The sequence below is a fragment of the Scyliorhinus torazame genome, chromosome 11 (genome assembly GCF_047496885.1).
Source record: "Scyliorhinus torazame isolate Kashiwa2021f chromosome 11, sScyTor2.1, whole genome shotgun sequence".
Lineage (NCBI taxonomy): Eukaryota > Metazoa > Chordata > Chondrichthyes > Carcharhiniformes > Scyliorhinidae > Scyliorhinus > Scyliorhinus torazame.
Window position 1 is genome coordinate 126,732,865 of NC_092717.1, and position 14,748 is coordinate 126,747,612.

General features: G+C 44.0%; 1 protein-coding gene across 2 annotated transcripts in view; it reads right to left on the reverse strand.

The window, feature by feature from the left end:
• The window catches only part of lyn (LYN proto-oncogene, Src family tyrosine kinase), a 167,781-nt gene that overhangs the window by 43,794 nt on the left and 109,239 nt on the right, over positions 1-14,748 (reverse strand). For both annotated transcript variants that reach the window (XM_072467747.1, XM_072467746.1), the window contains exon 8: positions 12,724-12,876. In XM_072467747.1, coding sequence (XP_072323848.1) covers positions 12,724-12,876 — 153 coding nt within the window. The remainder of the gene's footprint in view (positions 1-12,723; positions 12,877-14,748) is intronic.

The window sequence follows — 14,748 nt, forward strand, 5'->3', positions numbered from 1 at the left end:
AGTTGGGGACCAAGGGCAATGTGTCCAAGTTTGCAGACGACACTAAGATAAGTGGTAAAGCAAAAAGTGCAGAGGATACTGGAAGTCTGCAGAGGGATTTGTTTGGATAGGCTAAGTGAATGGGCTAGGGTCTGGCAGATGGAATACAATGTTGACAAATGTGAGGTTATCCATTTTGGTAGGAATAACAGCAAAAGGGATTATTATTTAAATGATAAAATATTAAAACATGCTGCTGTGCAGAGAGACGCACGAGTCGCAAAAAGTTGGTTTACAGGTGCAACAGGTGATTAAGAAGGCAAATGGAATTTTGTCCTTCATTGCTAGAGGGATGGAGTTTAAGACTAGGGAGGTTCTGCTGCAATTGTATAAGGTGTTAGTGAGGCCACACCTGGAGTATTGTGTTCAGTTTTGGTCTCCTTACTTGAGAAAGGACATACTGGCACTGGAGGGTGTGCAGAGGAGATTCGCTAGGTTAATCCCAGAGCTGAAGGGGTTGGATTACGAGGAGAGGTTGAATAGACTGGGACTGTACTCGTTGGAATTTAGAAGGATAAGGGGGGATCTTATAGAAACATATAAAATTATGAAGGGAATAGACAGGATAGATGCAGGCAGGTTGTTTCCACTGGCGGGTGAAAGCAGAACTAGGGGGCATAGCCTCAAAATAAAGGGGATGTAGATTTAGGACTGAGTTTAGGAGAAACTTCTTCACCCAAAGGGTTGTGAATCTATGGAATTCCTTGCCCAGTGAAGCAGTAGATGCTCCTTCATTAAATGTTTTTAAGATAAAGATAGATAGTTTTTTGAAGAATAATAGGATTAAGGGTTGTGGTGTTCGGGCCGGAAAGTGGAGCTGAGTCCACAAAAGATCAGCCATGATCTCATTGAATGGTGGAGCAGGCTCGAGGGGCCAGATGGCCTACTCCTGCTCCTAGTTCTTATGTTCTTATGTAAAGCAGAAGGTAGGACTACAGGTTAGTGAGGAGGTCGATTGTTCCCAGAAAATAATAAAGAAAGGAGGGACAGAACGTGTGCACCTCATATTGCACTAAGGAATCAGACAAGAGTAGGGAAATTTTATAATTGAACAAACTTAAAAGGTTTTGTGTCTGAATGCCTAAAGCATTTGGAACAAAATGAATGAGTTAACAACACAAATAGAAACAAAGGGATACGAGTTGGTGACGATTACGGAGATAAGGTTACAAGGAGACCTGATGTGGGAGTTGAATATCCAAGGCTTTTCAGTATTTCAGAAGGACAGACAGAAAGGTAAAGGGAGATGGTGTAGCGTTGCTGCTAAAGGAATGGACCCATGCTGTAGTGAAAAATTATATAAGCACTAGAGATCAAGACGTGGAATCAATCTGGGTAGAAATGAGAATTAGGAAAGGAAAGAAGTCCTTGGTGGGAGTAATCTATAGGTCCCTAAACAGTAGCTCTGCAAAACCAGGAAGATTGATGAGTCGAGGCAATTGTTTAAGGAGATATTAAATTCTTCCCAACTAAAGTATATTCCAGAGAGGAAGAAAAATTGTAAGGAGGTGGAAAAAACACCCATGTCTAAGCAAGGAAGTTAAAGATAACAAAAACTAAGGCTTTACATATTGCAAAGGCTAGTGGCAGGCTGCAAGATTGGGAAACACAAAGGATTACTAAAAATAATAAAAAGAGCAAATGGTAAATTAAGAAATATAAAAAAAGATAGCAAAAGCTTCTCTAAGTAGAAAGGGAAGACAACTGAATGTTGGTCCCTTGGCGGATGAGGCAGCAAAGATAATAGAGGGGAACTCAGAAATGGCCGAGATGCTAAATCAATATTTTGCCTCAGTTTTCATGGTGGAGGACACGAGTACCATCCCAATAGTAACAGCTAATGCAAAGGTAATAGAAAGGGAGGAACTTAGAAGCATCATCAATAGGGAAATGGGATTGAAGGCAGACAGGTCCCCAGGGTGTGATGGGTCTTAAAGGAAGTGGCAGCGAGGATAGTGGATCCATTGGTTAGAATATTCCAAAATTCCCTGGATGCAGGAAAGGTTCCATGGGATTGGAAAAAATGTTAATGTAACGTTCTTATTCAGAAAGGGAGGGAGGAGAGTAGGAAACTATAGACCAGTTAGTTTAACACATCTCATCACAATCCGAGAGAGTCAGCGTGGTTCTATAAAGGGGAAATAGTGTTGGACTAATTTGCTAGAGTTCTTTGACGATGTAACATGTTAAGTGGATAATGTGCATCCTGTAGATGTACTATATATGGACTTCCAGAAGGCATTTGAGAAGGTGCCACACGAAAGGCTAACACACAAGATCGCATAGGGTTAAGGGTAATTTATTAGCTTGGATAGAAGACTGGCTTACCAACAGAAGGTAACGAGTCAGGATAAATGAGTTGTTTACTCATTGGCAAGATGTAACTAGTGGGGTGCCACAGGGTTCGGTCCTCGGAGACCCAATATTTACAATATATATCAATGAATTGGATGCAGGGATAGAAGTTACTGCAGATGACGCCAAAATGGGCGCGATAGTAAAGTTGCAATGAGGGAAATAAAGAATTTACAAATGGATATAGATAGGTTAGGTGAGTGGGCCAAAAATTTGGCTGATGGGAGTTTAACCTGGATAAGTGTGAGGTTAACAAGAACAAAGCAAAATACAGCACAGGAACAGGCCTTTCAGCCCTCCAAGCCTGCGCCGACCATGCTGCCCTTCTAACCCAAAACCTTCTACACCTCCGGAGTCCGTATCCCTCTATTCCTAATCCTATTCATGTATTTGTCAAGACGCCACTTAAACATCACTATCGTACCTACTTCTACCACCTCCTCTGGCTGCGAATTCCAGGCACCCACTACCCTGTGTAAAAAAAACGTCCCTCGCACATCTCCTCTAAACTTTGCCCCTCGCTCCTTAAGCCTAAGTCCCCAGTAATTGACTTTTCCACCCTGGGAAAACGCTTCTGAATATCCACTCATGCCCCTCAATTTTGTAGACTTCTATCAGGACACCCCTCAACCTCTCATCCCAGTGAGAACAAACATAATTTACCAAACTTCTCCTCCAAGCTAATGCCCTCCATACCAGGCAACATTCGGTATTCTGTACCCTCTCCAAAGCCTCCACATCCTTCTGGTAGTGTGGCGACCAGAATTGAACACCATATTCCAAGTGTGGCTTAATTAAGGTTCTATACAGCTGCAGCATGACTTGTCAATTATTTAACTCAATGCCCTGACCGATGAAGGCAAGCATGCTGTATGCCTTCTTGACTACCTTATCCACCAGTGTTGCCACTTTCAGTGACCTGTACCCCCAGATCCCTCAGTCTGTCAATACGGTTAAGGGTTCTGCCATTTACTGTATATTCCCACCTGTATTCGACCTTCCAAAATGCATTACCTCACACTTGTCCAGATCAAACTCTATCTGGCATCTCTCCGCCCAAGTCTCCAATCGATCCAAATCCTGCTGTATCTTCTGACAGTCCTCATTGCTTTCCGCAATTCCACCAACCTTTGTGTCGTCCGCAAACTTACTAATCAGAACAGTTGCATTTTTGTCCAAATCATTTATATATAAACACTACAAACAGCAAAGGTCCCAGCACTAATCCCTGCGGAACACCACTAGTCAAAGCTCACCAGTCAGAAAAGCACCCTTCCACTGCTATCATCTGAATTCTATGACCGAGCCAGTTCTGTATCAGTCTTGCCAGCTCACCTCTGATCAAATGACTTCACCTTCTGTGCCAATCTACCATGAGGAACCTTGTCAAAGGCTTTACTGAAGTCCATGTAGACAGCATCCACTTCCCTACCTTCATCAATCATCTTAGTTACTTCCTCGAAAAACTCTAATCAAGTTAGTGAGACACGACCTTCCTTTGACAAAAACCATGCTGCCTCTTGCTAATACGTCCACTTCTTTCCAAATGGGAGTAAATCCTGTATCGAAGAATCCTCTCCAATAATTTCCCTACCACTGATGCAAGGCTCTCCGGTCTGTAATTGCCTGGATTATCCTCACTACCCTTCTTAAACAAAGGAAAAACATTAGCTATTTTCCAGTCCTCTGGAACTCACCGTAGGCAGTGAGGGTACAAAGATTTCTGTCAAGGCCCCAGCAATTTCCTCCCTGGTCTCCCTCAGTATTTTGGGGTAGATCCCAACAGGCCTCGAGGAGTTATCTACCTTAATGTTTTTCAAGACACCCAACACCTCCTTTTTGATCTTAATGTGACCCCGACTATCTACACACCCTTCCCCAGACTCATCATCCACTAAGTCCTTCTTTTTGATGAATACTGATGCAAAATACTCATTTAGTATCTTACCCATTTCCTCTGGCAACATGCATAGATTCCCTCTCCTGTCCTTAAGTGGGCCAACCCTTTCCCTGGCTATCCTCTTGTTCTTTATAGATGTATAAAAAACAACTTATTATTGAAATGGAGAGAAATGTCAGAGTGCTTTGGTGCAGAGGGATCTGGGTGTCCTCGTGCATGAATCGCAGAAAACTAATATGCCGGTACAGCAGGTAATATGGAAGGCAAATGGAATTTTGGCCTTTATAAGGGAATTATGGCCTTTATAAGGGAATTAGAGTATAAAGTAGGGAAATGTACAAGGCATTAATGAGACCACACCTGGAGTACTATGTAGTTTTTGTCCCCTTATTTGAGGAAGATTGTGTAATTGCATTAGAGGCAATTCAGAGGAAATTCACTAGATTGATTCCAGAGATGATGAGGAATGTTGAGGGCCATGTCTTCTGAAGAGAGGTTGCGCAGTTTAAGCCTATACACTCGAGTTTGGAAGAATGAGAGGACATCTATAAGAGGTATACAGGATGATAAATGGTATTGAATGGATGCTTCCTCGTGTGGGGCAATCTAGGACGAGAGGTCAGTTTTAGGTTAAGGGATAGCAGATTGAAAATAGAAATGAGGAGAAATCACTTCTCTCAAAGGGCCGTGAATCTGTGGAATTCACAACCCAGAGTGCAGTGGATGCCAGGACATTGAATAAATTTAAGGAATGAGATGGTTAGAGTTTTAATTAGTAATGGGTTGAAGGGTTATGGAGAATGGGCAGGAAAGTGGAGTGGAGGCCGGGAGGATATCAACCATGATCGTATTGAATGGCGGGGGGGGGGGGGCAGGTTAGAGGGCTGAATTGTCTACTCCTGCTCCTAGTTCTTATGTTCTTAATAATCTGCACTTACTGCATATCGAACAGGGAGGAGCAAGTTGGGCCTTCAGATTGCTCGGGTGGAAGTTTAATCAAAAAATTAGATGACAAGTAGCCCATTGGACTATTCAGACAAAAATCAGACTACTCCCAAAGTGTCAGGACTGCCATTTGACACCGATATTGGGATCCTGACCCAAATCTATCCAACAGATCAACTTTTGCTTTTGTTTTTAAAAAATATTTTTATTCTCCTTTTTCACATTTCCTCTCAAATTTTCACCCACCAACAATAAACAATAAGCAGTAACGAATATAATGTCAATCCTCATATCAATAACAATGATCCCATTCTCCCACCAAAGCCCCAAACATTAGCCCATTTGTTAACATAAACAAATGACAAAAAGGAATCAGAAATCACCCATAGTCACCATTAAAACATACAGTCCCCCTCCTCCCAACCCTCCCAACCTCTCCCCCACCAAACTAATGTTCAATGTTATCCAGTTCTTGAAAAAGTGCATAATGTGTAACGCCCATGAATTGTAGATCCCCTCCATCCTTCCCCTCAGTTCAAACTTAACCTTCTCAAGCGTTAAGAATTCCAGCAGGTTCACCTGCCACGCCAGGGCACAGGGTGGAGAGCAACCCATCAGAATCCGCCTTCGGGCGATCAACGAGGCGAAGGCTACAACATCTGCTACCGCACCCGTTTCCAACCCCGGCTGGTCCGACACCACGAATATGGCCTCCCAAGAGCCCTGGTCCAGTTTCACGTGCACCACTTTGAGATTATCCTAAAAACCTCCTTCCAGTAATCCTCCACCTTTGGACAGGACCAAAACATATGAACATGATTTGCAGGCCGCCCCCCGCAATGTTCACACACATCTCTAATAATAGTTACTGTGAAAATCCCCTAGTCACCACATTCCGGCACCTGTTCGGGGAGGCCGGTACAGCAATTGTACCCGCACTGCTGTCATTTTAGTTGTATCAGCCCCAATCTCGGGCACGAGGTAGAGGCGTTCACTCTCCGGAGCACCTGACACCAGAGCCCCTCCTCCATATCCTCTCACAACTCTTCCCCCCACTTTGCTTTGATCCCTTCCAGTGGTGCCTTCTCCTCTTCCCAAATAGCCCCGTAAATCACCGACACTACCCCCTTCTCCAGTCCCCCCGTCGTCAGCACCTCCTCCAGCAAATGGGAGGCCGGTTCCACCGGGAATCTCTGTATCTCCTTTCTAGTAAAATTTCAAACCTGCATGTATCTAAACATTTCCCCCTGCTCAAACAGATCAACTTTTATGTTGCCTCTGGTCAGCTACATTGGAATAAAAAAGGCTTTCACCAGATTCCTGTTAGTTTACAATTTGATTCATGAAACCCTGAATAATACTCTTTATTGTCACAAGTAGGCTGACATTAACACTGCAATGAAGTTACTGTGAAAAGCCCCTAGTCGCCACACTCCGGCGCCTGTTTGGGTGCACCAGAGGGAGAATTCAGAATGTCCAAATTACCTAACAGCATGTCTTTCGGGACTTGTGGGAGGAAACTGGAGCACCCGGAGGAAACCCACGCAGACACAGGGAGAACGTGCAGACTCCACACAGACAGTGACCGAAGCTAGGAATCGAACCTGGGACCATGGAGCTGTGAAGCAACAGTGCTATCCATCTATCACAAGTGCCAATGGTTGCTTCAGCTCCTGCTTAATTGGTCTTGAATCTCAATGGGAAATTACTGATACATAGTTGCCATGACAGCTCTGACTGATTTTTTTGAAGATTAAAAGAATGGAAAATAAGCAAATGAACACTCCTTCACAATGGGCTATGTATAATTTGCACCATAATAGGCTAGATCCACCTTATTTATCTCCTTCATGAGTTTGTTAATCATTTCAAAGACAAATTTCTCAGTGTCCCCAGATAGAAGGCCATAAATCAACACCACAATCTACCCTGACCAACAACACTCCCAGATGATAGTTATATGGTCCTAACAGTACTAGGGAAAATGGTGACACAAATGGTATTGCCAGTGGACTAGTAGTTCCAGATACTCTGGAATTTAAAAATGCAGTAGGACCACAAAACGATTGTAGTAAAAACTCATCTGGTTCACTAATGCCCTTTAGGGAAGGAAATCTGCCATCCTTACCATGTGACTCCAGACATGTGGTGACTCTCAAATACCCTCTGGAACAAGGCCAATTAGAGATGGGCAATAAATGCTGGCCTAGCCAACAACACTCACATCCAATGAACAAAAAGGTTGTACAAAGTTTATTCATCTACAGGAAAAACTCCTCTCTCCTATTAATAGCAAAATCAAACCTTAATCATTCATTTGCAATTTCAACAGAGGTAGGCAACAGATAAAACCTCCTCCCCATCACTACATGTCCTCAAAATATGTCCTCAAAACTAGTTCTTTACTGTGTAAAAGAACACTGATCAAAGTTTCTGTGCCATTAAAGCCATTTTCAAATTGCAGTTTGTTGCAAATGGCCTAAAGCGGGACAATATAAAATTGAAATGATTGTGTAGAAGATATTCTGTAACCGAAATCCCCAAATGCTCACCATCAAAAAGTGTTTATTTTCCCATTACCCCGTCATAGTAAGAAACGGACGGCACTGCTGCCTCACAGCTCCGGGGACCTGGGTTCAATTCTGGCCTCAGGGTTTCTCCCAGTGTCTGTGGGGGTTTCCTCTGGATGTTCTGTTTCCCTCCCACAGTCCAAAGATGGGCAGGTTAGGTGGATTGGCCATGATAGAATCAACAGTGCAGAAAGAGGCCATTTGGCCCATCGAGTCTGCATCGGCACTTGGAAAGAGCACCCTACTTAAGCCCATTCCTCCCCCCTATCCCTGTAACCCCACCTCACCTTTTTTGGACACTATGGGCAATTTATCATGGCCAATCCACCTAACCTGCACATCTTTGGACTGTGGGAGGAAACCAGAGCACCCGGAGGAAACCCATGCATACACGGGGAGAACGTGCAGACTCTGCACAGCCAGTGACCCAGCCGGGAATCAAACCTGGGACCCTGGAGCTGTGAAGCAACTGTGCTAAGAACTATGCTACCGTGCTGCCCTTATTGCTCAAATGGTTAGGTGGGGTTATGCGGATGGGTGGAGGTGTGGGCTTAAAGTAGGGTGCTCTTTCCATGAGCTGGTGCAGACTCATTATGGGCTGAATGGCCTCCTTCTGCACTGTAAATTTTATGATTCTATGTTACAATGTAAAGGAATAGTTGACAGAAATAGAAAGAGGGGAAATGTGCACTGCTACCTTATGCACTGTGCTACTTGCAACAACAATGACAAAAGGAAGAGCTTCACCCTGTATACGTTACACTAGCTGCACAAGTTAGAGGAAACATCTTGCACTTCAGTCCACCCTGCATATTTTATTTCTGAAGTAAAAGCTTCCTGGAATTGATATCAGTTTCATGTAAAAACTGTTAAACATTCAACAGTGTGAAAAACAATGTAATTTGCATTTCATACAGTGAATGATGTCATGCCAACAAACAATAGAATCAAAGAACGTATGGCTTGAATTACTAGATGCTAAACTAATATTATGGCAATTTGCTGGGACATAAAAACTTATAACATGTGCAGAATGTCTAGCCTCTTCCATCTATGGTAAGAATAACACCAGGTTAAAGTCCAACAGGTTTGTTTCAAACCCTAGCTTTCGGAGCACTGCTCCTTCCTCAGGTGAATGAAGAGGTATGTTCCAGAAAGATGTTCTCTGAAAGACGTGCCAGATCATCGACATGGATACCACCATTACACGTGAGAACACCACCCACCAGGTACGCGGTACATACTCGTGCGACTCGGCCAACGTTGTCCACCTCATACGCTGCAGGAAAGGATGTCCCGAAGCGTGGTACATTGGCGAGACCATGCAACAACGAATGAACGGACTTCCCACCACAATCGCCAGGCAGGAATGTTCCCTTCCAGTCGGGGAACACTTCAGCAGTCAAGGGCATTCAGCCTCCGATCTCCTGGTAAGCGTTCTCCAAGGCGGCCTTCAGGACACGCAACAACGCAAAATTGCCGAGCAGAAACCTCTAGCCAAGTTCCGCACACGTGAGTACGGCCTCAACCGGGACCTTGGATTCATGTCACATTACATTCATCCCCCACCATCTGGCCTGGGCTTGCAAAATCCTACCAACTGTCCTGGCTGGAGGCAATTCACACCTCTTTAACCTGGGGTTACCCCTATCTCTGGATCTGTAAAGACATTACCTGCAAATGCTCGCATTCAAAGCATTGTCTTGCATCTTTGACTTTGTCTATATATATGTTTCTGGAACATACCTCTTCATTCACCTGAGAAAGGAGCAGCGCTCCGAAAGCTAGTGACATTGAAACAAACCTGTTGGACTTTAACCTGGTGTTGTAAGATTCTTACTGTGCTCACCCCAGTCCAACACCGGCATCTCCACATCATGCCTTCCATCAATGTTCCACTTGGGATCAATAGAATGTATCTCAATCAATACTTTTAAATCGGAATTGAATGAAATGAATGTCAAATGGTAGTTTCACCATTGTCTTTGTAATAAGAATATGAAAACTAAATGATACTTTTCATCTCGTAATTCCATGCACTGTCAAGTGTCAGCATTTAGCAGTCATTTAATAGTTGAATCATTATTTATGGCATTTCAAGGTTTTACTGCTGTTCATTTTGCATTCAGCAACCAGTGCACAGCTCACCTGCACATTGTTGACCCAGAGACTGAGCACTGTTATATAGTGAAAGGGCAGAGGATGAGACTGGAAAAAGTCAACCTCTCTAACACTTGCAATGGACTTCAAAGTTTTATTTATGTAAAACTGCTCTATCCTGATGATGCCCACTGTGCTGCCTCTGGAATGGGAGGGCTCATTAAACTTCAAGTCAATAAATGAGCCAGAGGGTGTGTTCCCCGGCAGTGGGACAGGCACGCAATACCGAACGCTCGTCAACAGGCATCTAGCTGGCAGCCGATGATGAGCCACCTCCGCCGCCGGAAAATTGCAGAAAACACATGGAAACATTGCAGCGTCCTCAATGGGGGAGGTGGGGGTGGGGGGGCAGGGGAAAGAAAGAAGAGATGTAACCCACAGTTACATCTCTTCTTCCCCCCCACCTCCCCCATTGAGGACATAGCAATGTTTCCATGTGTTTTATGCAATTTTATAACATTACCAGTTGATTCCCATAAAATCATATGTGCATTGGTATCTCATTAATTCATTGACTGAAAACACAGGACAACAAGGTTTTACGAAGCATTAAGCTCAAACATGTATTGTGCCAACACAACTTTTGGCAGCATAAAATTTGAAGCACTGATTTTACAGCCTTGCTTGAAAACAAGATATCGTAAACCATAACCAGGTCCAATAATAAACTCAACAAAAAAAAAAAAGATGCTATACTTTCTTCACCCTTTGTTCTTTCAACCCTCCAAATCCCTCAATAGGCAGAGAGGACAAATATATTCCAGGTTGCTGTCAATTCTTTAAAAAATTCTTTCATGGGTATGGGTGTCATCGGCAAAGCTAGCTTTTTTCAGCATCCCCAATTGACCTGGAACTCTGCCGCCCATGTGGTGTAGGAGGGGAGTTGCAGGATTTTTATTCACCAACAGTGAAGTAACGGCAATCACAAGTATTTGTTGCCCTTTGGTGACAGGTTTGGAAGATGCTGTTGAAGGAGCCTTGGCCATTTGCTGCATTGCGAATGTTTAAGTTGGCGAATGGTGTGCCAATCAAGTGAGATGCTTTGCCCTGGATAGTGTTGAGCTTAAGAGTGTAGTTGAGCTGCACTCAACCAGGCAAGTTAAGGGTATGCCACCATAATCCTGATGTATGCCTTGTACATGATGTGCTGGCTTTGGAGAGTCAGGTGGTGAATTATCTGTCTCATGAATTTCCAACCTGACCTATTCCAGTTCAGTTTCTGGCCAATGGTAAGGCCAGGCCAATGGTATGTTAAGCGATGAAGGCCGAGTACTACTTTCTCCATCCCCAAGTTGGAGTTGTACAACTCCAGGCCATTCCAGCAAGTACGCATTCCTTTAAAAAAAAAAAAAAAAAAAAAAGAGGTAGAACCTTTGCAGTTGTCCTCTTGATGGAGGAATGGAAAATTAGTGGAAACCCTAGGAAACCAGCACAAATAAAAATGGTGATCGTTCATTCATGTAGGGTGAATTATTGGGGCCTCCCCATTCACATCGACTGATTATAGGGGGAGATTTTAATACAGTCTGGATCCAAGGTTCGACCAGTTGAGTTCTAGATCTGGGAAGGTATCAGCTATGGCAAGTGAGCTTCGGGGGTTCACGGAGAGCATGGGGGGCGGGGGGGGGGGGGGGGTCGATTCATGGAGATTTGGGAGGCAGAGGAGTAAGGAGTTTTCATTCTACTCCCATGTGCATAAGGTGTATTCCTGGATAGACTTCTTTGTGATGGTTGAAAGGATGCTGGCTGAGGTGATAGATACTGAATATTCAGCAATAGTGGTGTCAGACCATGCCCCGCATTGAGTGGACTTGCAAGTCAGCAAGGGAAAGGCCCAGTGCCCACAATGGAGGTTGGATCTGGGGCTGCTGGCAGAGGAGGAGGTATGCGAACGGGTGAGGGGGGCATTTGGGGGATATACAGGGATCAATGACACTGGTGAGGTTTCGGCAGGGGTGGTTTGGGAGGCACTGAAGGTGGTTATTAGGGGGGGGAATTCATCTCAATTCAGGCCCATAAGGAGAATTCTGAGCAGGCAGAGTTGGACAGGCTGGTAGGCAAAATTTTACAAGTGCACAGGAAGTTCACTGAGTCTCCGGATGACGGGCTTTTGAAGGAACGTCAGAGACTGCAGCTGGAATATGGGCTCCTGTCCACAGGTAATGAGGATGGACAGCTGAGGAGGGTAAAGGGGGCGGTGTATGAATATGGGGAAAATGCCAGCAGGATGCTGGCGCACTAGCTGAGGAAACAGGCGGCGGCGAAAGAGATTGGGAAAGGTGAGAGATACAGGGGGAGGCATGGAAGTGACGCACAAGGGCAGGGAATCTAATGTATGGGTAGTTAGGGTTTAAAGTTGGGGGGAGTTGGGTATGCTATTGTGGGGTTTGTGTGTGTGTTGGATCTCTCTATTTAGAATGTTAAAAAGTTACAACTATAAATGCCTCAATAAAATATTTTCGAAAAAACAATAAATCCCAATTTTGCCATGGCCGTCACCGACTGTGTCATGCCTTGGGACAAATTTAAGATAGTGGATCACAAATTGGATACACTTCTGACTTGAAGACCAATCAATACTGGCCCATTCAACCTTCTGAATGAATATGCTATCATAGAGGTGGTGAAGTTAAACATCTCTTAGTCATGGCATTTCGTTCAAGCGAGAGTGCAACAAGGCCAGAGAACCACGCCCAGGATTTAATTTCAGTTTGATATATATTTATATTAACCAGGTAACCTCAAGTCACATACCCATCCACACTTCTCCAAATTGTCCAGCTCCGAGCTTCTTAACTAACTTCACAGAATCACGTGGAATTTCCCATGCATCTTTATCCCATGGTTTTTGTGGTTTGGGGCTAAGACAGGGAGATCCAAGCTTTCGACACAGGCCATCAGCCTGTCCTGTTGATTAAAGCAAAGAGTTTAAGCTGAAATACTATGCATGACAGATTTATTTTCTTCAATATTAAAATTCTTTTCTAGGCTAGTTCATTACATGATGCACTGCAGTAAATTGGAAATAATGGTTTTCTTTTTGTAGAATTTTACATATTGGCACATCCCTAATCTCCTCAGTCCTACAAGCCTCCAAAATATCCTCCAATTCTGGCCCATTATACATCTCCAATCGCCAACATTCGTGACCGTGCCTTCTGCTGCCCAAACCCTCAGCTCTAGAATCCCCTCCTTGCACCTCTGTGTCTCTACCTTGCTTTTCTCTTAATATATTCCTTCAGACCTACCTCTTGATCAAGCTTTTGGTTATCTGACCCAGTATCCCCTCATTTGGCTCTGTTATATCGTGCATTGCGGAATTTATCATTACAGGTGCTATACAAGTTGTTGCTAGTGCAGTTGTAGCATGTTTTTCTTCCACATCATTCTGGGTTGCACTGAATGCTTCAGAATTGACTACCACAAGGTCACGTGAATCATGCCATTATACAAATAGCCAATTTCCTACTGACTTGGTCAGTAGGGGCTGTTTAGCACAGGGCTAAATCACTGGCTTTGAAAGCAGACCAAGGCAGGCCAGCAGCACGGTTCGATTCCCGTACCAGCCTCCCTGAACAGGCGCCGGAATGTGGAGACTAGGGGCTTTTCACAGTAGCTTCATTTGAAGCCTACTTGTGACAATAAGCGATTTTCATTTCACTTGGCAGATTTAGTTGGATAGAGATGAAGCAAAATATTCAGTATATTTATGCACAATCGTACTTCTTAAACATGATAGAAATTCATAATGGGCTGGTGGTTTTGGCAGTTTATAGTATTATCAATTATGTGTTGAATGGGCAGACAATGGATTTAATCTCCTCTCTCCACAACCCCCCCCCTTCCAGTGGGGGTAGGAATGAATATTTAAGGTGATGGATGGGGAACCGATCAAGTGGGCTGCTTTACCTTGGATCGTGTCATACTTCTGAGTTTTGCTGGATCTGCACTTCTGCAGGCAAGCTCACACTCTTGACTTGATAGTGGACAGAAGTTTGGGAATCAGGAGCGAGTTATTTGATGCAGAGTACTCAGCATATGACCTGCCCCTGCAGCCACTGTTTTTATGTTAATTCTCTGGTCAGTGGATGATACCCTCCAGCATCTACCCTATTCCTGACATCACTGGGCCCGTAGTTACCCAGGTTCATTTTATTGTAAAACAGGGGGCTGAGTCTTGAGTGCTGACACCAACCGAGGATCCATGGAGTTCCACGTTTCTCTACAAGACTGGAATATATAGTGTTAGTGGTAACATACTCCACTTGAAAATTAGCTGGAAGAATTGTCAGAAAACAGTTATCGACGGATTTAGAAAAACAAGTGTCGGAAAGCTTAGCAGGCCTGGCAGCATCTATGGAGCGAGAAACAGTTATGTTTGGAGTCGAATCTGAATCTTCGTCAACTCCCTCAACCTCCACAGATGCTACCAAGACTGGGAGTGAGTTTTTCCAGCAGCTTGTTTTCATTTCAGATCTTCCGGACTTTGCTTTTATGATAACTGGATTTGGATCTGCTTAGAGATCAATCACCAGTGTATCCACAGGGACCTTTGTGTTGTGTATTTAGTGTAGTTAGCTATCTTAGTGAAGTTGAAGATCAAAGGAGGAAGTCAGGTGAAATGCTTAAAGACAATAGAGGCAGATTTGGGACGATTGGTGAAGATCAGAGTCTTGGAACCTACCCCAATTGTACTGGCTGCAAAAACAAACAAAAAAACAGATCCAAAGGGATTGGTGGTGACTTCAAAGTAACTATTAATCCTGTTCTTTGTGCGGA